Here is a 26,193-nt window from a genome sequence, read left to right as displayed (position 1 = left end):
GAGCCAGGGTTGCAGCCCACCCCACCCCCAAGCCCCTGGTCCTCGGGGCCGGGTGCCCTGCTTAGGGCTCCTCCTCATCTTGCTGGGTGCCTGGAGTGGCTTTATAATCTGTTCCCTGCCTCCCCAATGGCCCCTCATACCCTCCTCCACCAAGTGGTGGTCACTCTTTTTGATCATGCCACGCTCCAGCCACTATCCTGCCGCTGTCAAGACACAGAACAAAACTCATGGTTACCACCGCCAAGCATTCCTAACTCTCCAGGGTCTCCTCGCCTGCCACCCAGCCCCACGAGAATGTTCTTCGGAGTGGCACCTACCACGGCTGCCATTTATCAGATGGAACCATAGAAAATTGTCAGCAGTGGGCCGTTTTTTACCTACTGCAATTGTTCAACAGGATACACGGATGCTTTGATGCTTTCCTGTGTGTCAGGCCCCGCTCCAGCTGTAAGCGCCCCAGGGCCTGGCTGTCTGGCTTCAGTGCACCGGGCTTGTGGTAGGCATAAAGCGCAGAGTTAAGGAGGGAATGGAGACGGTCCCCCCGCCCCCGCCAACCCCAGCACTCAGAGGATGCACCAGCCAAACCAAACACCACCTGGGCTTTGAAATCCTGCCAACCCCATCCCCAAAGCCACAGGAACAGTGTGGGCCCGGAGCTGGGATAGCGGTCCCTGAGCCCTCCTATCTGCTCAGCTGCACTGAGTTCTTGGGCCGAGGAAACTGAGGCATATGTGCTTCTGGCCTCCTCCAGGCCGTCAGGCCTCGCCTTGTTCCTCCTCACTGGTCTGAGTTACAGTCCCAGCTGTGAGACTGGGAAGACCACCGCCTGAGTCAGGGCCGCGGTTGCTACTTCTGTCCGGGAGAAATTTTCCCTGGTACCTCCACTTGGGAGGCGACCTGGGAGGAAGAGAAACGGGTCGAGACCCCTTTAAGGGGCACGCGTGGGCGCGCCCGGCCTTTTGTTTGGGCGGCAGCGGCGCGCGCGTCAGCGTCAACGCCCGCGCCTGCGCACTGAGTGCGGCCTGGTCGTCTGCTGCGGCGGTGGAGGAGCCCGGCGGCGGCGCAAGCACCCGGCCCGGCTCGGCCAGCCCTTCGCCTCCGGCTTCGGTTTCCCTGGGCTCGGCGCACCCCGGCCCCGCCTCAGCTCTCCTGACCCTCGCAGCCCGATCGTGGCCACCCGACTCTGCCGCCGCAATGATGATGATGGCGCTGAGCAAGACCTTCGGGCAGAAGCCTGTCAAGTTCCAGCTGGAAGACGACGGCGAGTTCTACATGATCGGCTCTGAGGTAACCCGCGGCGCGTCCTCTCTCTCCGGGCCCCTGGCCGGCCTGGTCCCCGCGGGAGCCTCGGGGCGGGTCTGCGCGCCGGGAACGCGCGTCTCCATTCATCGCGGCGGAAGGGCGGGCGCGCGCGCGCGTGTACGGCCGGCCAGCGGGGCGTGGTCTGTCTGTCTTGGGGCGCGGTTTGACCGGGGCGTGGTTGAGCAGGCCCCCGCCCCGCGCTCGGCCGCTTGGGTTCACCCGCTGGTGTTGCGGAGTCGCGGACTCGCCCAGCTGCCAGGGCTGCGGCGTCCCGGGGCCCCTGGGCCACGCTGAGTTCCACAGCTCCAGCCGGACACATAGAAACGGGGTGTTATCTTTTGCGACACGTGGGGGGAGATGTTGGACCCCTCACGCGCACCCATCCCACACTGCTGGAGCTGGGATCCTGAAATCCTATGTTCGAAACACGGGGCTTAGTGAGGGCTCACCCCCTTCGTGTTCGTGAACTTTGAGGTGGGCGGGGAGTTGTTCTGACCTTTGATTACCAGTGAGGAAACAGGTTGGGAGGAGGATGCTTGCTTTTGGCTGCAGCCCCCGAGTCAGATCTATCAGCAATTCGGAAGCGCTTGACATTTCGGATATCTTGAACCTACTCTGAGTTAGTACAGGGGAAAGAGACTTAAGCCTTTAATCCTTAAATAAAAGTGACTTTTCAGCACTCTGTTGAATCATGTGGATGACTGACTTTAGGAAAACCCTACAACTGGTTCTTCACTGGTAGTTTATACCAAGTATATTAAGTTTTTCCAGATTGCCTCAAACTAGGCCTTTTTAGCAGTCCCCGGTTTGTGTGTGTACATGCACATACACATATATTTTTCAATTATAGATATGCAATTTAGATGTGCAAACACCAAGCAGTAGTGTCTTCCTCATGTAATGAGTTAAGTGCAGATGTTGGAGAGTTAAAGCAGTTACAAGTGCCAGCAGTTGCTTCTCTTTGTAGCAGTTTTCAGTATTAGACATTTCATTCCTTTTTTTTTTCTTTTTTTCCCCCACAATGTTTTTTTTTCCATCACAATTGAACATAGTGTGAATGAATTAAGCCTCATGATGGTCACACTGAGGCTTCCAGGACTTCCTGTGATTCCTGGCTTGTCTGAGTTGTATTGAGTTATGAGACCAGTGTTTTCAGTAGCATCAGAACCTTAGTGTTTCCTTTTTTCACCAGTTTTTGTAAAACACAAGGGGCAGGATGCAACACATTTTTCATGTCATCACAAAAATACTACTCTTCAAAGCTAGCTGTGCTGAGGAGAGGAGCCAGTGCCTGCCATCTGCCATAGCTCAGAATGGTCCTCATTGGCCGGTGGGCACAAAGGCAGTGGAGGAGTTTCAGTTTGTGATGATGGACAGGTTGTTTAAAGAAAACTTTACCTGGGACTTCCCTGGTGGCGCTGTGGTTAAGAATCCGCCTGCCAGTGCAGGGGACATGGGTTCGAGCCCTGGTCCCGGAATATCCCACATGCCATGCAGCAACTAAGCCACGACTACTGAGCCTGCGATCTAGAGCCTGCGAGCCACAATTACTGAGCCCATGTGCTGCAACTACTGAAGCCCACGCACCTAGAGCCTGTGCTCTGCAACAAGAGAAGCCACCGCAATGAGAAGTCCATGCACCTCAACGAAGAGTAGCCCCTGCTCACTGCCACTAGAGAAAGCCTGCGCGTAGCAACAAAGACCCAATGCAGCCAAAAATAAATTAATTAGTTAATTTAAGAAAAAGAAAGAAACCTTTACCTGATCTAACGGGCAGGAAGAGCAGTCAGTTTACCATTGGCCCTGAGTCGGTGGTACTTTTGAAAATCAAGCTTGCGTTTATTAGGTGGAGCCCGCAGCCAGGTGGGCAGAACGTCAGGAGGCCTGGTTTCGGCTCTGCCTGTGTGTCACTTTTCTCATGTATGTAATGAGATGCTTAGACTAGGTGGTCTCTAAGTTCTTCCCCTTAGCACATTTTAGATTCTAGAAAGCTAACTGCAGTCTTTTCTTTCAGCCCTGTTGAGTGAGAACGTTTGTCCTGAGATGCAGTTTATAGAGACCAGATGGGAGAAGGGAGAGGCAGTTTGCTTTCTGGGGCCTGGCTTACCAATCATCAGGCCTTGGGAGGCCTGAGAAGGGTTCAAGGTCAGAGTGCTGTCTACTGATAGCAGCAGCTCCTCTGACAGCATTGGGCGGATGACCCCCAGGCCCCATGTCCTTGGCAAACAGGCACCGTATTCAGAGAGGTGGGCCCGCCAGAGCAGCACCCTCAGCGCCCCCACACACTTGGGTGTAGCAGCCTTGGGAGGGCATCCACAGCTGCAGTGAGCATGTCACCCTTCTCCTGCCATCTGCAGGCAGCCGTTGTCACCACGCCAGAGTCACTGCTGAGAGAATCCTAGGAAATCCCCATAACCACACCTTGGTTTTCCATTTGGGAAACCTGGGTCCAGAGGTGGCAAAGGCTGGTTCAGGGAAAACCCAGGAAGGCAGACCTGGTCTCCTAAGCTCTGAAGGGACCTTGGGAAGGGCCTAGGAGTGTGGGAGGTCTGCAGGACCTGCAAAGTAGTAGTGGGGGCATTATAGTCAGTGTCTTTTCAAAAACCTAATGGAAACTATGTGTTTACCCTTGGACGGTAACCACACTCAAGCCAAATAACTCGCATGGGTCTGTGCCCACAGTGGGGAGCACCAGTGACCCTGTGGCCACTTTCTCTTGCACTGTTCGGCAGCCCTAGTTGGGCATCGTGTAAATCTTTGATTCATGAAAAATGGAGAAACTTTTTAAAAATAAATATACTATAATGGGGTAGGTAAGTGGGAAAGTAGTAGAAGTGGTCCTTCGTGGGTGAACCTCACAGTTGATGAACATCTGACAGATAAGTAGGGAGACCCAGAAAAGGGAAGTGATGCCTGGTCACAGGTGGAGCCAGTACCCACGCAGTCCACCTGCTGTCCCTGGCCATGTGACTCAAGTGTTCGTTTTTGAAGTCAGTGAAACAATGGAGTTTCTTTATAAAAACTTTAGGACTAGATTTCTTTTCATCAAGTAAGTCGTACTTCGAGTATTTGGTACAGGCAAACTGAAGCTATTGTTTGGGGCAGTAATGATTTATATAGCAATCTAAGGATTGCTGATAAGTGCATTTTAAACTCTTTGGAAAATTCCTTTGGTATTTCTGGTTTGAGTTTTGTTACTAAACAAAGCAACAAAGGCCATGGGGGAAATTATCCTGCATCTGTCTAAAATTAAAAGACCTTTTTGGTCTTTATTACATCGTAAAAATATCAAAGTCTTAAGATAAAAGAAAGTCAGAGAGGCCTTACATTTCTGGAAAGTGCCAGCGATCCTTAGTCCAAAATCAGAATCACATCGAGCTTCTTAGTGAGCTCGGGGGGCCTGCCTCCCCAGCGTCTGGTCAGGCCTTTCTGAACTTGGTCCTGTCGTCAGGATGCAGATGTTATTACCCCTGCCAGAGGGACAGATGTAGGCCAGATACGAACTGCTGTTGAACCCCTGATGTCAGCAGAATGTATTTTTACTGCTGCTGGAAGCCTGGCGCCTGGAGGCCTGGGGGCCAAGTCGAGGTGTGTTTGTCTGTCACTCATCCAGCAGAGCCTCTGAGCCAGGGCCCTCCCTTTCCTCGAGGAGCTGCGACCCTCATAATGAGCCTTCTCGCTTTACTCATAGGTGGGAAACTACCTCCGTATGTTCCGAGGTTCTCTGTACAAGAGATACCCCTCGCTCTGGAGGCGACTAGCCACTGTGGAAGAGAGGAAGAAAATAGTTGCATCGTCACATGGTAAAAAAACAAAACCTAACACTAAGGGTGCGTCTTCACGAGGGTTTGTAAACCTGTTTCAAAACCACTCGCTTATGTCATGAAGATAAAACGTTTTCACTCTGGAGCGTCTTCACGGCAGCCCTGACCTTAGGGTGGTGGAGCGTCCTGGAGGCCCCCCTGGAGCGGGTGGTCCTCCGTCAGGGTTGGTCAGGGTCAGGTGTTGGCAGCGGGCGGTGGGCGGAGGGGGCGGGGCCAGGGCGGAGAGGGTGTTGTGAAGACCGCTGGTCTGAAAACGTTTTAGGAATGCTGTGATGCTCTACCATCTGCCGCGGGCGTGTTGCCATCGTCACCCTCCATGCGCCCGGGCGGCGGGGGGCCGCCCCAGCCCCCGCTCCCCTCAGGCTTTCACCGCTTCGCTTCCCAGCGCACATCCATCGTGTGGCACTTGGTTCTGGCAGTCGGTCTGCTGGCGCTCGTGTGCATGTCCCGCTTGGGGCTGTGGGGCGCTGCCACCCGACCCGGGAGGGCGGGCAGAGGGTGCTCCTCATCTCTGAGCTGGGGAGAGGCCCTGTGCCTCTGGGCTTGGTCGAAGCTTCCTTCCCTTTGGCAGGGTTGCCTGGCGGAGCTGGCCCGGGCCTCGTGTGCATGTGCCCGCGTGCGTGCGCGTCCCCCGTTTGCGTGCGTGTGCCCGTTTGCGTGCGTGTGCCCGCGTCCCTGTGTGTGTGCATGTGCTCTTTGCAGTCCGTCCCGTGCCGGTTCGTCTGTAAGCCCTGCGTTGGTCTCGTCTACCATGTTCTTTTAATGCAGGAGCCGGAGCTGCTTTCCTATGCGCTGCTGTAACTTTTCACTCCTCCCTCCCGCGCTTTCCAAAGCCTCCCTGGTCCTCCCTCCGCCCCAGTGGAGCGCCAGTCACTAACCAGTGCGTCCCCAGCTGCGCTTGCCCCTTGGAAGCCTTGGCGACTCTTCGGCCTCGCGCTCGGGAGCCTCTTTCCTGTAACCATCTGTCTCTCCACCAGGCTTCCTAGGCGAGCTGTGGTCGAACTGTCTAGAACTCCCCGCTCCCGGGCAGCTCGCATCCACTGGCGCTGGGCCAGGAATTCCTGTTTGGTGTACAGCAGCTCTTTCCAACTCTCTGGGCTCTTGTTTTAAAAGAAAAATGTTTCTCATCCCCCATTTCATTTCCACCTTGCTTCGTGTCGTGGACTGCAGCGGTGTCAGACCTCTTCCCACTGGCGGTGTCACTCTGGAGCCTTCCTTTCCCCGAGAGGCTCCGCGGGCTGAGCTGCCCATGGGCGTACCCTGTGCCTGGAGCCAGTGCTCCTCCCGGGACACGTTAGTCCCCGTCCATCCAGGGAGTGCTGACCCGGGAGGGCCTCTAGAGAAAGCCAGGGTCCAGACCGCCCCTTTGGAAGAGGCCAGCATTGGGCAGTAGTGAGGTTGACACCCGCTTTTCCACCTCCTGCATGTGAGGACCTCAGTGCGCTGCATCTCCTGGCTGCTGCTGCTCACTGCCCTCCCGCAGGGTGACCGCAGCCGCATCTCTGGTTGCAGATCATGGATACACGACCTTGGCCACCAGCGTAACTCTGTTAAAAGCCTCCGAGGTGGAAGAGATTCTGGATGGCAACGATGAGAAGTACAAGGCCGTATCCATCAGCACGGAACCCCCCACCTACCTCAGGTACTGCACCCTCAGGCTCGGCTCGCTCTCGGGACACCCACGGGTATTTTTCTCATGCTCTGGAACCAAAATACTTTTCAGCAATTTACCCACTGTGTTTACAGGTCGTCTTAGCCAGGCTTCGAAGTTTTTTCTGACTTTGGAACTTCTAAGAAACATAAGTCAAGTCTTGGGTTCTGGAGAGTCATTAAGAATGCTTTGAAAGTGGGATTCACTAATCTGTCAGAACAATTAGTGGCCCAGATCAGCTCACAAAAGAAACAAACAATAGATTTGAACGTATCAGCGTAGATCCTTTGAAAGAGCATTTACGTTAACAACTAAACAGGGGAGTAATTGGGAAGTTGCTACCTTGTAGAGTTCATTTAGATTTATAAGAAAAACTTGGATACCCCAAGTATTTCTCTATTTTATGTAGACAAATAGGTAAAGCGTGATCCACACTGAGGCACAGGAGTAAACAAACACAGGGAATGATGTTTGTTCTTGAGTGTGACTTTAAAAATGCAGAATAAAAATATAAATAACTAGCAACATAAAGAACCGGAGAGGGTGTCATGGAGTGGGCACACTCGCGCCCACCGTGGCGGCTCTGCCTCAGGCATTGTGGCCTCAAAGTTTTTTGTTGGTCTCTGATCTATTAATTCCACCCCTGGGAATTTGTCCCAGGGAAATAATTTATACTGTCAACAAAAACCATTATAAGTACAGAGATGCTATTGGTGGCATGTGAATTATGAAGGGAACTAGGGAGCCCCTTGAGTGTCCTGCCTCAGGGAAAGGCTGTGTGAGCGAAGATGCAGACACCCAAGTAGTCTGGGGTTACATGATGTGTTGTGGGTAAGTAGACCCTGCAGCAACCCGAAACCTGGCTCACATGAGCGAGACGTGCAGAATACCTGCTCGACGCTTTCAACTCTCAAGAAAACATGCATTTAGGTGCATGAGATGGCGGGAGCACTAAGGCGGGGGGCAGGCCATTGTTTCAAGTGATGCGGTTACGGAAAATCATGAAGGTGACATGGTACAGAGGTTGGGGATGGAAAGGTGAGTTACGTACAGTTGCTGCCCTCGCGTTGCTCCCAGGTTACTAGGGACACGGCCCGAGGGTGATGAAGGGTCTCGCAGAGCAAGGTGGGAGCCCACCCCCTCCTGTCGGTCAGCTTTTGGTACTTTCCTAGTAGTAAAAGCAACTTGTAATTTGGAGAGAAGAGTGAGCTCTTTTGGGACATGGGTTCCTTGGATTACTTTGAGCATCATTTTGTAGAGAGTATTTACCAATGTGTCTTCTCACTTCTACTGGTCTGAAGGCCCAGAGGCCAGAGCTGTTGCCTAGTCTGTCTCAGCCTGGACTGCATGTCTAAAATAACAGTCTGAGTCTCTGCCTGCTTCAAACCTCCAGGGACTCACAGCCACCTGCTGAGTGCATCCATTTCCTGCAGAGCACGCCAGCCCCTGTAATCAGGACCCTCTCTGTGTCTCCAGCTCTGCTGCCCTCTGTGTTCTTCCTGAAATGCTCTCCTCTCCTCCACCCATGAACCGTGACTCAGCATTTAAGGCTTTGCTCCAGGGCTGCTCTTCTGGGCAGGCTTCTTGTACAGTCCCTTCCTCGCAGAAGGGACTGCTTCCATGCAGCTGTGCCCAGCATGTAGCACGTTGGGTCATGGCTGAGGCACTGGGCTGGGGCCCCTCTGCACCTCCCCTAACCCAGGAGCAGGTGCTGGTGGGAGCCTAGGGAATAGACGCCTGCGGAGTCTGGGGTGCACAGAGGTCCCCACTGGGACCTGGGGCCCAGCAGGGGCGCAGTGGGCACCCACTGACCACGACCTGATGCCTGGTGGGCAGTTTCGGCTCATAGACTGAGCGGAGGTATTTCCATGTCTCCCAGGGAACAGAAGGCTAAGAGGAACAGCCAGTGGGTGCCCACCCTGCCCAACAGCTCCCACCACCTGGATGCCGTGCCCTGCTCCACCACCATCAACAGGAACCGCATGGGCCGGGACAAGAAGAGGACATTCCCGCTGTGGTGAGTGGGCCTCGCCCTCTGAGTCCACCGAGGTCCTCCAGCATGTTTTAGTTTCCTCCTCCCCAGAAAAACGCTCTGCTTTGATCTCCTGTCCCCGAAACGCTGCACTGCTCCTCCTTGGGGCTGGTCTCCCTCAGCGTCCAGCATGACTGGCTCTGCATGGTCCAGCCTGGCTCTGCCTGCGCTCACCCCTAGCTCCTCAGGTAGCGTTCCTGGGTGCAGTCTCTGGACCTTTTCTCTGCCATCCACATGACTCAATGCTTAGTTGCCCATGGTGCCAGAACAGAATGCCACAAACTGGGTGGCTTGAAGCAACACAAGTTTATTCTCACACAGTTCCAGAGGCCGGGAGTTTCACTGGGCTGGAATCAAGGTGTTGCCGGGCCCTGCTCCCTCCAGGGTCCCTTCCAGCTGCTGGCAGCTGCCACGTTCCTTGGCTCGTGGCAGCATCACTCCAGTCTCTTCCTCCCTGGTCACATGGCCTCCTCTGTGTGTGTGAAACATCCCTCTCTTTCTCTTTCACTCTCTTTTTTTTCTGGCCGTGCCGCGTGGCTTGCAGGATCTCAGTTCCCTGACCAGGGATTGAACCTGGGCCACCACAGTAAAAACCTGGAATCCTAACCACTAGGCCACCAGGGAACTCCCTCTCCCTCTCTTTCTTGTGAGGACACTTGTGATGTAACTTAGGGCCCACTTGGACAAGGCTTCCTCTCCTTTTTTGCTCTGTAAGATGACAGTTACAGGTTCCAAGACTTTGGACATAGATGTCTCTGGGGGGCCATTTTTCAAGCTCCCGCCCACTAAGCTCTCCTCTGAATGCCGCCCCAGGCACCTCCAGCACAGGCTGCCTGTAGGCTTCTCTAGCCCAGGACACAACAATCCCGTCCTTCCTGTGCTTGGAGCACAATCCTGGAACTCTTCCTCCTTCTCACACCATAGAGCCAGTCTCCACAAATTCTACTTGCTCAGCTCTCCAAGTGTTTAGAATCCGGCCACCCTTGGCCAGCTCCCCATTGGGCATGTGCCCCTTCAGCCAGGGCAGGTCCTCTAGATGCCCCGTCACACCAGCATCCACGTGACAGAGTCCTGGTGGTGGCTGCCCCTCTCTGGCCCCGGCTCCTGCCGCCCTTCACCTCAGGCACTGTGGCCTTCTCAGCACTCTTCAGCCTCCCAGGCACTCCTGCCCTCGCAATTCCCTCACTTCCTGTCAGCATCTGCAGGCTCATCCCTTTCTCCCTCCTCCTTCCCTCCTCCCCCTTGCTTTTTCTCCCTCCCCATCTCTGTTTGAATGTCACTTCTCAGAGTGGTCCTCCCCTTTTAGAATGACCACTCTGTCCTAGAGCATTCGTGTCTGGGCGGAGAGAGGGGGGTGTTTTCCTCATTTGTTTGTTTATTTGTCATCTGTGCCCCCAGCTCTCTGAGAACAGATCTCAACCCTCGGTCTTCCACCCTTGGGTTTCCTGCACCCACCCTCACCCCGTATCTTCCCGCTTCGTCTTCCTAAAATGCAGGTGTGAGCACAGAACTGCCTTGTTCTCAGTCCTCCTGGGGCTCCCTCGGGGTCGAGGCTGGAGATGGAGAACTGTGGGCACTTGGACCCCTGTGGCTTCCCAGCATCCTCCCACTGCTCCCCAACACCATCTGCACCCCTCCTTCCCTCAGCAGTTCTCGACTCTCCTGCCCCTCGGCCTTTGCTCAAGGGCTTCCACTTTTGGGAGTACCCTTCCTTTCCTACAGTTTCCTGGGAAAGTCCTGCCTGTCTTGGGGCTTAAATGTCCCTTACTTCGGACATCTCCATCTTGTCCTGCTGCCCAAGTCAGCATCTCCTCTCCCGTCCCGCGTGTCCATTAGCGTGGACCCCTGCTGGCACTGTCTCTGCCGACTCAGCCCATAGTGGACAAGTCCCTATAAGAAGCGGGGTTTCCCCTCTGGTTAGGTCACAGTGACCAGTGGTGCAGAGAGGGCGGCCCTGGGTGCAGGGACCCCAGCCCCCCTTGCTGAGCATGCTGCTGCCTCCCTTCCAGCTTCGACGACCACGACCCAGCTGTGATCCATGAGAACGCGTCCCAGCCCGAGGTGCTGGTTCCCATCCGACTGGACATGGAGATCGACGGGCAGAAGCTGCGAGATGCCTTTACCTGGAACATGAACGGTATGTGGTGGCCAACCCACCGTCTTGCACACAGTCTTGTTTCCTGCCTGCTGCCCATCAGGGGGACCCTGGACTCTGATTGTGACATTCAGAGCATTGTGGAGTAGATTTGGAGGGTGTGGACTTTGGGTTCAAATCCTGGAATGCAAACCTGGTTTAGTGTTTGAAAATCAGTCAGTGTGATCCATCATATTAACAGACTAGAAAAGATAAATCCCTTGATTATATCAATTGATACAAAAAAAGCATTTAACAAAATCCAGCACTCGTTCTTGATAAAAACTCAGGAAATTGGGAATAGACAACATAGTGCTAGAAGTACTAGCCAGTGTAACAAGGCAGGAAAATGATATAAAAAACATACGCTTCAGAAAGGAAGAAATAAAACTGTCTTTATTTGTAGATGGCATGATTATCTACATAGAAAATCCCAAGAGACCTACCCAAAAAACCTGCTAGAACTAATAACCAAGTCTTAGCAAGGTCACAAGACCCAAAATAAACATGCAAAAGTCAATTGTATTTCTATACATTATATACTGTCAGTGAACACGTGGACACTCAAGTGTCCAGTATAAAAATGTTACTATTTACAGTTACACAGTTAAGAAAAAAGGTGTAAATCTTACAAGCATATAGTTTGTTTCAGGAAACATTTCATATGCTGAAAACTATAAAGCACTGATGGAAGTAATTAAAGGAGATCTGAATAAATGGACGGACAACTATGTTCATGGATCAGAAGATTCAAGATGTTAATTCTCCCTAAATTAATATGCAAGTTTATTTTTTTTCATTTTTATTGGAGTATAATTGCTTTACAATGGTGTGTTAGTTTCTGCTTTATAACAAAGTGAGTCAATTATACATATACATATATCTCCATATCTTTTCCCTTTTAATATGCAAGTTTAATGCAATTTCTTTGAAAATCCCAGCAAGACATTTTGTAGATTTAGACAAAATTATTCTAAAATTTCAATGGAAAGGCAAAGGAACTAGAGTAGCTAAAGCAATTTTGGAAAAGAAGAAAGTAGGAGGAATGAGTCTTCCTAATCCCAAGACTTGGTGTGGAGCTGCAGTAATCAAGGCGGCATCTGAATCTATGACGATCATAGACTAAAAAAGTTAATTTTTAAAATTCTCTGCACAATATACTCATAGGACGCTTGGCCTGAGCCCCTTAGCTTCCTGCTGCTTCTCCAAAACTGGATGTATGCGTTATCAGTAGTAGGCTGGCTGAGTGTTCAGGTCTGGCACAATGGTGCTGTGAGGAGGGTTGGTCTCTAGCCCTTCCTCTGGGCTAGTGAAATAGTGGGGTCAGTTGTCTGTTAAGCAGACCTCATTCTATTTATTTATTTAGTTATTTCTTTCTTTTCTTCCTTCCTCCCTTCCTTCCTTCTTTGTTGCATGTGGGCTTTCTCTAGTTGCAGCGAGTGGGGGCTACTCTTCGTTGCGGTGTGTGGGCTTCTCATTGTGGTGGCTTCTCATTGTGGAGCACGCGCTCTAGGCACGTGGGCTTCAGTAGTTGTGGCACACAGGCTCAGTAGTTGTGGCGCACGGGCTTAGTTGCTCCGCTGCATGTGGGATCTTCCCAGACCAGGGCTCGAACCTGTGTCCTCTGCATTGGCAGGCAGATTCTTAGCCACTGCACCATCAGGGAAGTCCCAGCAGACCTCGTTCTTGAAGATGGAATCATGCCGAGTACTTGTGAGGGAATTCATTCTTTTTTTATATATATATATGTATAAATTTATTTATTTTACTTATTTATTTATTTTTGGCTGCATTGGGTCTTCATTGTTGCGCATGGGCTTTCTCTAGTTGCAGAGAGCGGCGTCTACTCTTCGTTGCAGTGCACAGGCTTCTCACTGCAGTGGCTTCTCTTGTTGTGGAGCACGGGCTCTAGGCCTGTGGGCTTCAGTAGTTGTAGCATGCGGGCTCAGTCGTTGTGGCTTGCGGGCTCTAGAGCGCAGGTTCAGTAGCTGTGGGGCAAGGCTTAGTTGCTCCATGACATGTGGGATCCTCCCGGACCAGGGCTCGAACCTGTGTCCTCTGCATTGGCAGGCGGATTCTTAAACCACTGCGCCACCAGGGAAACCCGGGAATTCACTCTTTGCTTTCCCTTCTCTGTGGCTCATCCCAGTTTGGCACATGGTCATTGAAGTTTGGGTTATGAGAAAGAGGGCAGGTCTGGGGAAAACAGATGACTGCACAGGACCTTGCTGTAGTCCGGCCAGTAGTGGACAGTCCCCATGAAGCTCACGCCTGAGGCAGTTACATCTCCAGGATCCAGGATCCATACCCGCCCCCACGCTGTCGCCTTGTTGAGTGTGTGTGCTGCCCACAGAGTCAGAAACTCAGCGAGGGGTTGTAAAAAGCCACACGCAGCCCCAGGTGATCTCTGAGGGATTTCCACTGCCGAGGAAATAGTGGATAGACATGCACCTGCTCCGTCTTCCAGTGGATGCTGGCTTCCAAGTGGCTTGTCTGGAAGGAATCTGTGTTAGCTCAGGCCGAGGTGACAAAGTCCCACAGCCTGGGGGCATAACAGCAGGTTTTATCTCCTCCCAGTTCTGGAGGCTGGAAGTCCGAGTCAGGGTGTTGGCAACGTTGGTTTCCTCTGAGGCCATCTCCTCCTCCCTGTGTCTCCGCGTGGGCTTCCCTGGTTGCCTGGGTTGGAAGAGGGGAGGAAGTGGCGCGTCAGCTCTGAAGTGCCTTTGCTTCCCCCCTCCCCAGACAGCTCACTGGTTAGAACTAACGGAGCCGTGCAGTGCTAAGCCTGGGAGTGGGGAGCCTGGGGTTGGGGAGCACATAGGGTCTTGACCACCTCCAGAGGTGTCGGGGGGGTGGTGTGTATGGATTAAGGGCCAGAAGGGGGGTGTTCATCTTGTGCTTCCTCTCCTTACCGTGTCTGGGAGGATCCATCGTCCTCATCTTTATGCTCATCTTCATCCAGGTGGGTTGGCAGAGGAGGACGGGCTCGGGGAGTTCAGGGATGAGCACGGTGACATTAGGCCCTGCAATCCACCAGCAATCCATACCTCTCACCTCATTTCAGAGAAGCTGATGACCCCTGAGATGTTTTCAGAAATTCTCTGTGATGACCTGGATTTGAACCCACTGACGTTCGTACCAGCCATCGCCTCCGCCATCAGACAGCAGATCGAGTCCTACCCCACAGACAGCATCCTGGAGGACCAGTCAGACCAGCGTGTCATTATCAAGGTAAGCAGCTCCCCACCCTGCACCAGGGCCCTCCTTGTACTGGTGGGGGTCATGGGGTGCTGAAGCTACGTGGAGGCTTCAACAGAAGCCTGTCTGGGATTAATACTGTTGGACAGGGCTTCTGGAAAGCTGTCTTTCAGGCAGCTTATCCCAGGAAAGGCGTGGGCTGACTTCTGAGTAAGGTATCACATTCTGGGCGCATTCGGGGTGCTGCTGTGGCATTGCCAGGTGTGGAGCAGAGCCTGGGTGGTACAAAGGAGGTTATGCCAGCTGACGGGTAGAGCAGGGAAGGCTACAGTAAGATGAGCACACTGCCACACTCTTCCCATGGGCAGGCTGGGCCAAGCACATCCCATACTGTCTCAGTAACCCCCACCATCCTGGGGGAAGATGCTGTGTTACAAGTGAAGAGGTGGGGCCACCTACCCCCAACTGCCCTGCTGAGAAGTGGTAGAGCTGGGGTTTGGGCCCAGGCCTGCCTGCTGCAGAGCCTGCTTGGTATGAAGCAATATCTCATTGTGGGTTTTTTTGTTTGTTTGTTTTTCTCGATACGCGGGCCTCTCACTGTTGTGGCCTCTCCCGTTGCGGAGCACAGGCTCCGGACGCGCAGGCCCAGCGGCCATGGCTCACGGGCCCAGCCGCTCCGCAGCATGTGGGATCTTCCCAGACCGGGGCACGAACCCATGTCCCCTGCATCGGCAGGCGGACTCCCAACCACTGCGCCACCAGGGAAGCCCCGATCATATGGTTTTTGTCCTTCATTCTGTTCAAGTGGTTTATTGCATTGATCGGTTTTCTTATTGAGCCATCCCTGCATTGCCAGAATAGGTTTCACTTTTTATAGTTTATTTATATTGTTGTATCATTTATAATGGTGTGTAATTCTTCTAATGTGCTGTTGAATTCAGTTTTGCTAGTATTTTGTTGAATTTTTTTTTAAATTTATTTTTGGCTGCATTGGGTCTTGCTGCGTGTAGGCTTTCTCTAGTAGCAGCGAGTGGGGGCTACTTTTCATTGCGGTGCGCGGGCTTCTCATTGTGGTGGCTTCTCTTTGTTGCAGAGCATAGGCTCTGGGTTCACGGGCTTCAGTAGTTGTGGCTCTTGGGCTCTAGAGCACAGGCTCAGTAGTTGTGGCGCATGGGCTTAGTTGCTCTGCGGCATGTGGGATCTTCCTGGACCTGGGCTCGAACCCATGTTCCCTGCATTGGCAGGTGGATTCTTAACCACTGCGCCACCAGGGGAGTCCGCTGAGGATTTTTATATCAATGTTCATAAGAAGTATTGGTCTATAGTTTTCCTTTCTTGTAGTATCTTTGCCTGGCTTTGGTAACAAAGCAATGAGTTATGAAGTATTCCTTGCTTTTCAGTTTTTTGGCAGGATTTTTTTTTTTTAAGATCTTTATTGGAGTATAATTGCTTTACAGTGGTGTGTTAGTTTCTGCTTTATAACGAAGTGAATAAGCTATACATATACATATATCCGCATATCTCCCTCTTGTATCTTCTTGCCACCCCTCTGGATGGTTACAAAGCAACGAGCTGATCTCCCTGTGTTATGCGGCTGCTTCCCACTAGCTATCTATTTTACATTTGGTAGTATTTATAAGTCCATGCCACTCTCTCACTTCGTCCCAGCTTACCCTTCTCCCTCCCTGTGTCCTCAAGTCCATCCTGTTTTTGGCAGGATTTGATAAGGATTGGTATTAATTCTTCTTTAAACGTTTGGTAGGATTCACCAGTAAAGCCATCCGGTCCAGGGCTTTTCTTTGTAGGGAGGTTTTTAATTACTGATTCAACCTCCTTGCTAGTTAATTTCTTTTAAGAGAAATATGAATTTATTTTTCTTAACCTATTTCAGTTTCTCATGGCCAACTAGCAGAAAAAGGGCACGGGTGAGAAAGAAGGGGGATGTCCTGGGAGAGAAGCGGTGGGGATGTGTGGGGTGCAGCTGTGGGACCAACACCTGTGTCCCTGTGCGCAGCCTGTGGCCCCTGGAGGATGGTCCCTACTCCGCTCTGTGCTGCATCTTTGTCCTGTAACCATGGTGGGGACGTGGACTTGCAGAGTTGGCTACACCCAACTGCGTGGTTCCAGATAGGCGGGGTCAGCCACAGGGAGGGTCCTTGTGAGTCTGACAGCTGGCTTCTCTGACATTTTCTTGTAACTGAGTGTCATCTTTTTATTATCCTGATGGGGCTTGTGGGCAGCCATACAGAAAGTTGTCAGGCAGTTGAAAATCCACCTGGGACCATCACCTGCTCCCTGATCAGAGGCTTTCTTGGTGACTAGACAGCTTTCAGCCGTGGGGTCCATTCAGTCTCTCACACCCACCTATAATCCCCACCCATGGGATGGTGTCGGCTGGTAGGCTGCTGGGAGACCATCCCCAGGTCGGGGTCCTGCTTGGTTCGGGTTGTGAGGGCCTGCCAGCACTGGGGCCGGACACAGCTGGTCAGGGAAGGCCTGCTTCCGGTGGGGGCAGAGCCTCGTGGGCACTGTGACCTGGGGGGAGCGTGCCACCTGGTAGGCGAGCACGCTGATGGCCACATCCAGGGTTTCCCGTGTGTCACAGACTCCAGAGGAGCCGGGTGCTTCTGGGACACAGTGGAGGACGACATCAGACCAATGTCTCCTCACAGAGCAGAGCCCTAAGGCTCAGGGCGGCTGCTCACAGGTGCTCCCGGAGCGGTGGAACGAAAGCTCAGGCTGGCACCACAACCAGGACACCTGGCCCTCCAGGGTTGTGGGGCTCAGTGCAGCTGAGGGTGGAGCTGTCAGACTCTGGGGGGCTGGTGGGCCCTTTCTGGGGAGGGAATGGCATGTGGGTGATTCAGGTTGAAGCTGGGGAGCCTGCTCAGGGGGCCTGGCCCCACAGTCCAGCCACCCCCCACCCCCCCACCCCCACCGACGGCTCCCAGTCCCCACTCTGTGAGTTTCCTGTGTCCTCTGTGGAGGCCTCAGGCCCTGCTCTGCCCATACCCTCCCCTGGGAGCCCCACCCTGCTCTCTCTCAGCTTGTCCAGTTCTTCCTAAAATGCCCCCTCCACTGGGCGGCCTTCCTGGGGCTCCTGGCTAACGGCTGACTGCACTTTCTGCCCCTCCCCCTCTTCCCCTCAGCACCTACACCTCTGATGTCCCCTCATTCACGTATTTAACCCTGCACTGGATGTCAACCCATGAAGATGACTCTGTGTCTGTTTTTCCCACTGTGTGTCCCCTGTGCGTCTCCTGGGTCGGCAGGAGTCTGCATTTCTTAATAAACGATAGCGTTGATGAGCAGTCGGCACAGCGCACAAACAGGCACCGGTCTGCGTGGCACCCCTGATGGCCAGGCCGAGTCGTGCGTGGGGTGGTTTGGTCCCGTGTGATGTGTCCACGGGCTGCCTGCTGCTGCTTCGCTTTCCGGTCCTGTTGTGCCGACGTGGCTCAGCAGACACGTGGTTCCTGCTGGGAAGGGCCGGCTCTTCCGATTCTCACCAGCAGACCTGCTTGGTCGCCCAGCAAGGGCATGGCTTGGAGGCGGGAGTGGCTGGGCCTCGGCTGCAGAGTGGAGCGCTGTGCAGGGGGCCCAGAGGTGCAGGACTTCATGCACAGGTCAGGTGGTAGGGCCTCACGTTTCTCTGAAGGCATGGACGAGTCCCGATCCGAACCTTAAAAGCCCAGCTGAGCGCCTGGGGACAGTAGCATGAAGGGGCAGGTGCACCGTGGCGTGCTTGGCTGGCAGAGGGCTGGACAGCAGGGGCAGGGGTCTCCACACGATGCCCAGTGAATGCCGCCAGACCCCGAGTTGTCCTTTCTGTGAGTCGCTGATGCCCAGTTTCAGAGCAGGCCCAGGTCATCTGTGGGGTGAGAAGTCAGGGTGGGGAGCTCCTGGGGCACAGGCTGTGGCTGCAGGTGGCATGTCTCACAGATGCCTCTGGGGAACGAGGCGGAGGAGCCGGCATGGCCTCCGCTCCCGCCGCCCCCCACCCCCACCTGCCCAGGCTCTGCCTGTGCCTTGCGGGCTGTGGGTCTGTGAGCGCACGTAGCAGATGATTTCAGAGCAGGGCATGTTCCGTGAAGAGACAGAGTAGGGGGGTAGACGCTGGCTCAGGTGAGGGCTTGGGGATAGTATCTGATGAGTGACCAGTGTTTATCATGTTGTAAAGGTGCAGAGCGGCGCGGTAGAAGGGCAGAGAAGAGGGTACCGGCCAGTGCAGGGAGCGAGGGGGTGGGAACAGGGGCAAGGCGGGACTCAGGTGCCCGGGGCCCTCCAGGGCCCTCCCTAGAGGGTGACAGTGCCAGGGCCTGAACCACAGTCCCTCTGGCCGCCCAGGAGGTCTGTGGGGTCAGCCCCGTTTGCGGATGGGGAGTTGCAGCCAGAGGGATAAGGGCAGCCTCTCACTTTCTCATGGGCCTGGAGGGGGGATGCAGTTCTGCCTGCTCTGACTCGTGTTCCTGGTTCTGGCCCAGCTGAACATCCACGTGGGAAACATCTCCCTGGTGGACCAGTTCGAGTGGGACATGTCAGAGAAGGAGAACTCACCAGAGAAGTTTGCACTGAAGCTGTGCTCCGAGCTGGGGCTGGGCGGGGAGTTCGTCACCACCATCGCGTACAGCATCCGGGGACAGCTGAGCTGGCATCAGAAGACCTACGCCTTCAGGTAGGTCTCGGACAGGTGCCTCCTCCTCCTTCTGCAGACCATTCTGGGGACAAGGCTTCCCCCTGTGTGTAGTGATGCCTTTGGGACTTTCTGGAGCCTCATGATGCCATCTGGCCGAGGGCAGCTTTGCGGGCTCAACGGCCTCTGTTGGCTCCTCCCATCCCCCATCACAGAGGAGGATCTAAGGAGGTGGCGGGTCTGCCCCTCTGTCCTCACTCACTCTGCCACCAGCAGCCCCTGCCGCCCTCACACGCCACCTCCTCCCTGCACTCACCCAGACCCTTCCTCGGTCAGGGTCGTCTGATGGACTGGCACTGAATCTCAAACAAGGGCTACTCCATGCTGCCTTCCCTGGAAGGGGAGTCAAGAGGCTACTTGTTCAGTCAGAGAGCAGGTGGTGGGCGCCTCCGCCGGCTGGACCCGTACTGGTTGCCGCCAGTGTGGAAGAGGGAGTAGCGTTCAGGCTGCTGGGGATGGGGCGGGGTAGGGAGTGTAAATGTAGCATTTGGTCCAGTGTCATGGGTGCTGGTGGGGGTGGACTGGGGGATGGGGCTCCTCATGACACAGATGTGGCCTTCCTGTTCCTGGTGGCCCTGCCATGCAGGCCTGGCCGGGGCAGGAGTCGGCGAGTGTTAACCACATAGCAGAGCTCGCCCACCCACAGGACTGTTTGTCACATCCAGCCCTGTCCCCCGAGCTCCTTTTCCTCTGCGGGATGGGTGCCAGTGGGGGCGGCACTGAGTATCTCTGCATCAAAACAGGATGTTAGGATTTATTCTGCTCGTCGAGCTGTCACCGTCCACATTTGGAGGCCGTTACTGAGGGACCGACCCCCCCTTAAGGTGGTGCGGAGGAGCAAAGCCGAAGAGCCCTGCAGAGACGGGGCAGCTGAGGGGGTGCGTGGGCTTACCTGTGTCTCAGCTGCTTCCCCCAGAAATCCCAGGAGGTAGCCTTCTCAGTTTTCCTGTAGCTCTGAGCAAGAGAGAAGGAATGACCAACACCCGCAGGGCCTGAGGCCCCGGGCGTCCCGGCTGACATAACATGCGTGGCCTCCCATGACCACCAGCAACCCCGCTAACTGGGGATCCTGCTCCACAGATGTGGGTCCAGGCCCACACTCCACATCCCATGGGAGGTCTGCTCACCGTGTCACGGTGTGTGTCCACTGACGGCATGCAAGCTGAGGCCGACCGGTCTGGGGCCAGTCTGGGGTGGCCTTGCTTCCTAGAGTCGACCCTGAGGTCCTGGGAGTCCCTCATCCCCAAATGCTGAGTCAGGGCCCACACCTCACTGGTGTGCAGCAGGGGGACTTGGAGGGTGTCCACACACGAGGCTGCATCCCTCCTGCTCTGATTCCCGGGGCTCTGGGCTGTCGGCAGTGCGACCTACAGCTCCAGAGCAGGCCCGCAGGGGCCCCGAGGCGTGCAGGTCAGGACTTGGATGGAGTGCTCCCATTTCAGCAGCTAGTTAACACGTTCCGTTGTGTGGGTGGGAATGACTCTGGTACTGAAGATGCAGGTTTCAAATCCTCAGGATCAAAGGCAGGGCCACCCCACTGGGGACTGTGGTAAGCATGTCCCTTCCACAGCAGCCTGGCCCAGCCAGCTGGGTGGGTGCGGCCTGCCTGGTGGTCTGGAGGCGGCCACAGGCCTCCTTTGGCGTCAGGAGGGCTGCTGCACTTCCCCAGCCGACCAGGCTTCGTGGGCTCGCGTGTGCTGGGTCTGGGCTGGGCAGCGGGGTGCTCGGAGAGCTGGCAGGGTAGGAAGGGGAGCACGAGGTCAGGCTTTATCATCCAGGGGCAGGACTGCGGCCAGCAGGGTGCCTGGAACTTTGTCTCCTGACCCCACCCCGCGTTCTCCCCGTGCACTCCCCGCGCCTCGGGAGCTCCCCGGGAGACCAGTAGCAGCCTTTCCCTGCTGTCCAGCCTCTGCCTGGGGAAAGGAGAGGGGCTTGCCGCACCCCCAGGGCCAGGGCCTGCCTGGCCCACAGAGAGCTGGACTGGGAGCCCCGGCCTGGTTTCTGCTACGCGAGGCTTGGCAGCTGCTGAGTCACATGACTCCTCAAGGGGACTTTAAGCTCTGGGCCCCGTCACCCCTGTTGGAAGCACTCTGGATTCCTGTGAGCCAGTGCTGGCTGTCTCCCCCGGACTGAGCCCAGCCCGGTGTCTGGCCGCGGTGCCGTCCTCTGCGACAGTGGAGCAGGCTAGTCACAGGCTAGTGAGCTGGGGCACCAGTGCGGAGAACAGGCAGTGGGCCGGGCAAGCCTGATGTGGGCAGAGGCAGGCAGTGAGCATGAGGGGGACGTGGGCGTGTGGCTGCTAGAGGACAGAGCTGAAGCAGAAGGACATATAGATGTCCTGGAGCCAGCGGAATGGAGACAGAGACAGTGATGAGGGGGCAGGGCTCCCCAGGGGAGGGCTGGGCAGAGGGTGTGAGGGTGTCAGATAGTCACCGAGACTGTGAGGGGGGTGGCATCCTGCAGAGTTCCTCTACCTCCTCCAGGCCAGCCCTGCACCCTGGCTGGGGACACGGGAGAACCAGCACGCTGTCCAGCAGAGGAGATGCGAGTGCCTGGCCACCGAGGCCAGAGGGTGTGGGCCAGGGAGGAGGCAGCAGATGGCCAGGGCAGGAGCGGCTGGAGGAAGCTGGGGACAGGCAAAGGGTCAGAGAACCTGGCAGCTGTGCCCGGTGGGGGACAGAGGCATTGTCACTGGAACAGCCTCAGGGTTGGGAGGCACCAGGGTCGTTGTGGACTGGCTGACCAGAGCCACCAGAAGAGGTTAGTCCTGGGGCTCCAGCCCCTGCGCTGGCCCCATGGCCGGGCTGGCCGGCTTGTTTTCGTTCACCACCTAGAGTGACGACTCAGTGGGTTTTTGTGTGTTTGCACAGTTCCGCAGTCCTGGGCAACCGCTGATCTACTTCCCATCTGTAGATCTGCCTGTTCTGATTACTTAATGTAAATAGAATCATATGACATATGGTTTTTTGTGGCTGGCTTCTTAGCATAATGTTTTCAGGGTTCGTCCATGTGGAGCCTGTATCAGAGCTTCATTCCTTTTTGTGGCTGAATAATATTCCATCATATAGACAGACCATACTTTATTTATCCAGTCATCAGTTGGTCATTTGGGTTGTGTTAACTTTTGGCTGTTAAGGGTAGTGCTGCCGTGAACATTTGTGCACGAGGTTTTGTTTGAACACCTATTTTCAGTTCTCTTGGGTATGTACCTAAGGGTGGAATTGCTGAGTCACGTGGTAGCTCTGTTTAGCGTTTGGAGGAGCCACTAGACTTGTTTTCAAAGCAGCTGCGCCATTTTGCATTCTCTCCAGCAGAGCAAGGGCTCCAGTTTCTCCACATCCTCGCCTGACTTTGATCCTAGCCACCCTAGTGGCATCTCGGTGTGGTTTGATTTGCATTTCCCAGTGGCTGATGGTGTTGAGCATATTTTCATGTGCTATTGGACGTGTGTATATCTTCTTTAGACAAAAGGTTGTTCAAGTCCTTTGTGTTTTAATTGGGTTATTTGGTGTTTTATTATTTAGTTGTAAAAGTTCATTATATATCCCAGCTACAGGTCCCTTATCACATACATGATTTGCAAATATTCTCTCCCATTTTGTGGGATTATATTTCACTTTCGTGAGAGTGTCCTTTCAGGCACAAAAGTTAAATTTTTTTTTTTTGATGTGGACCATTGTTTCAACGTCTTTATTGAATTTGTTACAATATTGCTTGTTTTGGCTTTTTGGCGAGAGGCATGTGGGATCTTAGCTCCCCAACCAGGGATTGAACCTGCACCCACTGCATTGGAAGGCGAAGTCTTAACCACTCGATCACCAGGGAAGTCCCACAAAAGTTTAAGATTTTGATGATGTCCAGTTTATCTATTTTTTCTTTTGTTGCTTGTGCTTTTGGTGTCTTACCTAAGAAACGGTGGCCTGATCCAGGCTCCTGTCCCAGCACCATTTGTTGGAGGAAAGACTGCTCTGTCCCCATTGAGTGAGTCTGGCCCCTTATCCAAAGTTAGTTGATCATAAACAGGAAGGCAACGTCGAGTTTTGCCCCTTCCTCCCAGCTGAGGAGCTGTGGGCAGGTTGCTCACCATTGCAGCCTTGTTCTTTCTCATCTACCAAGTGGGCACAGTCTTGCTTCTCAGCTGGCCTCTCGTACCTCGTGAGGTCATAAAAGTGAGGTCACATCGAAGATGAACGTCCAGGTCCTCTGCCTCCTCAGCCATGGCCTCCCTGCCTGGATACCACAGGTTGTGGGAACATCAGGGTCCCAGGTGGCCTTGAGGCCCGGGAAGCACAATCCCATCAGAGGGGATTCTGAGGGCGGCAGGGTGGCTCTCTGCCCGCATGTCCCCCGCAACACCTATGGGGCCTGCTGGCTCCAGACCCATCCTTCCGTGCCTGGTTCAAGCAGTTCTTATTTTAGAACAAACCCACTGGGGTGGAATCTTCCCAGAGCCATGGGGAGGTAAACACAGGGGCCTCCAGGACCCACGCACCAGCTCTTGTTTAAGAGGAAAACATGTTTGGCTCCCCTCCGCATGGGCTTGGTGACTTTCATGTTTCCCCCTCCTGAGGAAGGCGGCTGGGAGCCCTCGAGGTGAGGAATGATGTTTGGGTCTGTGGCCGGCTGGTTTTGGGATTGCCAAACCGCCACCCGGCTGGGGAGCAGCTGTCAGGAGCGGCCGAGGAGGGGCGGCCCAGCCACGGGCCTCTGAGTCACCAGCACCGGCTCCGGGCCTCACGGGCATGGACCCCATGGGCCAAGCTGTGGCAGCAAGAGGTGAACCCCACTTCTGCAGGGGAGCAGGGCAGCCCTGGGCTGTGCCCCGTGCACCTGCGGTCCCTGAGACTCCAGGCCGAGGAGCAACATGAGGGGGGTGGGCGGGGGCTCTGCAGTCACGCTGGGCAGCCCCTCGGTACAGGCTCGGGGGGCTGTGGGAGTGGCACTGGCCCCCACATAGTGGATGTACGTTGGATGTTAGTAATAGTGATCCTCTGAAATCCCTCACAGCAAGGACATTGTCCCCATTTTCGAGATGAGGTGTTAAGACCAAGGCCAGGGGCCCGTTTTTTTCTGTGCCATCATTCACCGGGCACCTCCCTGGGGCCCCCCCTGCTCTCCCTCCTCCAGAGCTGACTCTACAGGGCTCCAGGTAGACGAGGGCAGGTCTCGGGCTGTGCTGAGGCTCACCAGGCAGCCTGGGCTTGGCCCTCCTGGCAGAGGCAGCAGCTCGGTCAGGCACCCCCAGCTTTGGTGGCCTCGCTGAGGCTGACCTCCCCCCACCACCGAGTCCACTTAGCCAGAGGGTGTGCAGGTGGCCCTCAGCTGGAGTCGGAGACGTTTCTGAGGGACCCCAAGGTGGAGCGGTCAGGGGTTGTGGGTTCTGGGCCCCATGACGGGCTGAGGAGCCGTGTGTGGGACCATCAGGGGCAGTGGCCCTAGGTGAGCGGCATCTGGACTCCTGGGTGGACTCCTTTGGTTTCCTTTTTCGTGGACGCTGAGCGAGGCGGACGGCCCTCCCCCTCCCCACAGTTGCAGTGGGAACAGCTGGCTCTGCAGCGCTGTCCTGTGGACCCTTCCCCAACATGCAGACCCGGAGTCACTGTTGTGCTGTCCGCTGGGCTGCAGCACCCCACCGCCCTGTTGGGGGCTGGGCACAGAAACCAGGCTCCAACATTCCAGCTGCCCGTGGGGCATGGACAGTGCTTTCTGGGGCCTCTCCAGCTGCTGCTCTGTGAACTGTCTACTTCCTCCCGTCTTCCACAGTGAGAACCCCCTGCCCACGGTGGAGATTGCCATCCGGAATACAGGCGACGCTGATCAGTGGTGCCCGCTGCTGGAGACCCTGACAGACGCCGAGATGGAGAAGAAGATCCGCGACCAGGACAGGAACACAAGGTGCCTCCCCAGCCCCATTTCCAGGCAGGATAGGACCGTCGCCTTTCCCAAGACCCAGCAGGCCCCTGGATGATGAGTCCCAGTCTAGCCCTGCAAGGGACAAGAGTAGCCCTTGGGTCGGTCTGACCACAGCCTAGACCAGGTTTCGGGACCCCTGGAGAGGTGGGTGGGACAGAGGGCAGCTTCAGGGCCCCAAGTAGCAGACAGGCCAAGGCTGAGGGAGGGGTTGGGGATCCCACCTACCACGTCCTGTCTCTGCCCCTTCCCCTGGCTGCCCTAGAGATCCCTGGTGGAGGGGCAGCTGCCCAGGGTCACCACCCTCTCCCCTCCTGCAGGCGGATGAGGCGTCTGGCCAACACTGCCCCGGCCTGGTAACCACCCAGTGGTGCTTGGCTCCCACGGAGCATCTGGAAGATTGGACCGTCTCCCCTCCATCTTCTGGCAAGGAGGGGGCAGCCCGGCCATCCTGAGGAGCATGGGGCAGGGGCCTCCTGGTCATCCACCCCAGGGTACACATTCCTTTTGCTGAGCTCCAGTCCCCACCGCCCGTCTCTGGTCAGGAAGAAGCCTCGTTTGGGGTTGTGTTTTGTTTTTGTATAGGAGCCCCAGGCAGGGCAAGCAACATTTTTTAAATAAAAGGCAACAGGTCCTGTTCTGTTTCTTCAAAGTGGTGGCATAAAAACAAGAATGGGGAGAACACATGTGGTCAGGACACGTGGTCGAGGCTGCGGGCAGGCCCCTCACCCTCCTCTGCCTCATGTCCCCAGCTGGGCCTTAGCAGGGCTGTGGCTCTATTCTCAGCCCTGCAAGGCCCGTGACTCAGAGCAGTTTTGATTCCCCTTGTCCCCGGCATCCCGCCCACCTGTGCTCAGCAAGTCCTTGCAGTCCCAGAGGGATGAGAAGGTGAGGCTCAGCAGGCAGGGCTGCTTGCCCTATCAGCCACAGCCCCGCCCCCAGCCAGGAGCCTGCTTCTCTGGTCCTTGGAGAGGCCTCATCTTGTGCGGTCGTTGAGGGTGTGTTGCCAGCCCGGGTGCCCACGCCCAGCGGTTCAGCTCCAGCAGGTGTGCTCTGCTCTCGCCACACCTCCTAGCACCTCACACGTAACAGGTGGACTGGGGCCCATCTCCACCCGCAGCTGATGCTGTGGCCGGGCCAGCCCCCACCTCCCTGCCGGTTGTGAGGAGTAACAGGAGAAGAGTGTGGAGCAGTACACCCAACCTGGCGCCACCTCGAAGGTGATGCAGCTCTGCATCCTCTTCTGTAATGTGGAAGGGTCCCCACTCTGCCTGGGATGTGGGACCCAGGAGGGTGGCACATGGGGACCTGCTCACTGGGCCAGGCACCGCAGGGTAACCCAGGCATAGCTACAGTCTCACTGAAGACTGTGGGCCCAGACCCTGCACCTTCAGTTGCTGGCAGGACTGAGGGTCAGGCCTGCTCTGCTCCCCGGAGCATGGCTGGGGC

General features: G+C 55.4%; 1 protein-coding gene across 2 annotated transcripts; it reads left to right on the top strand.

Moving 5' to 3' along the window:
- The first annotated feature begins 1,014 nt into the window (after window positions 1–1,014).
- SMARCB1 (SWI/SNF related, matrix associated, actin dependent regulator of chromatin, subfamily b, member 1) lies at window positions 1,015–25,396 on the top strand. Of its 2 annotated transcripts, none has more exons than XM_060119694.1 (9): window positions 1,015–1,287; window positions 4,994–5,105; window positions 6,639–6,768; window positions 8,657–8,794; window positions 10,819–10,946; window positions 14,008–14,174; window positions 18,626–18,816; window positions 24,598–24,729; window positions 25,065–25,396. In XM_060119694.1, the coding sequence occupies exons 1-9, from the start codon at window positions 1,195–1,197 to the stop codon at window positions 25,102–25,104; spliced, it is 1,131 nt and encodes a 376-aa protein (XP_059975677.1). In that variant the 5' UTR covers window positions 1,015–1,194; the 3' UTR covers window positions 25,105–25,396. The 2 variants fall into 2 exon arrangements, with proteins under 2 accessions (XP_059975677.1, XP_059975676.1); XM_060119693.1 differs by having other exon boundaries at window positions 4,994–5,132.
- The last annotated feature ends 797 nt before the right edge of the window (window positions 25,397–26,193 follow it).

This window comes from Mesoplodon densirostris, chromosome 15 (genome assembly GCF_025265405.1).
Source record: "Mesoplodon densirostris isolate mMesDen1 chromosome 15, mMesDen1 primary haplotype, whole genome shotgun sequence".
Lineage (NCBI taxonomy): Eukaryota > Metazoa > Chordata > Mammalia > Artiodactyla > Ziphiidae > Mesoplodon > Mesoplodon densirostris.
Note: the sequence above shows the minus strand (reverse complement) of the source record. Positions and strands in the feature narration are given on the sequence as shown.

Bases quoted from the DNA above. Each gene is read 5' to 3' on its own strand.
- SMARCB1 (XM_060119693.1), top strand. From the start codon at position 1,195: ATGATGATGATGGCGCTGAGCAAGACCTTCGGGCAGAAGCCTGTCAAG. The intron at 5,133-6,638 runs GTGCGTCTTCAC...CTCTGGTTGCAG, and splicing joins AACAAAACCTAACACTAAGG to ATCATGGATACACGACCTTG. The intron at 24,730-25,064 runs GTGCCTCCCCAG...CCCCTCCTGCAG, and splicing joins GACCAGGACAGGAACACAAG to GCGGATGAGGCGTCTGGCCA.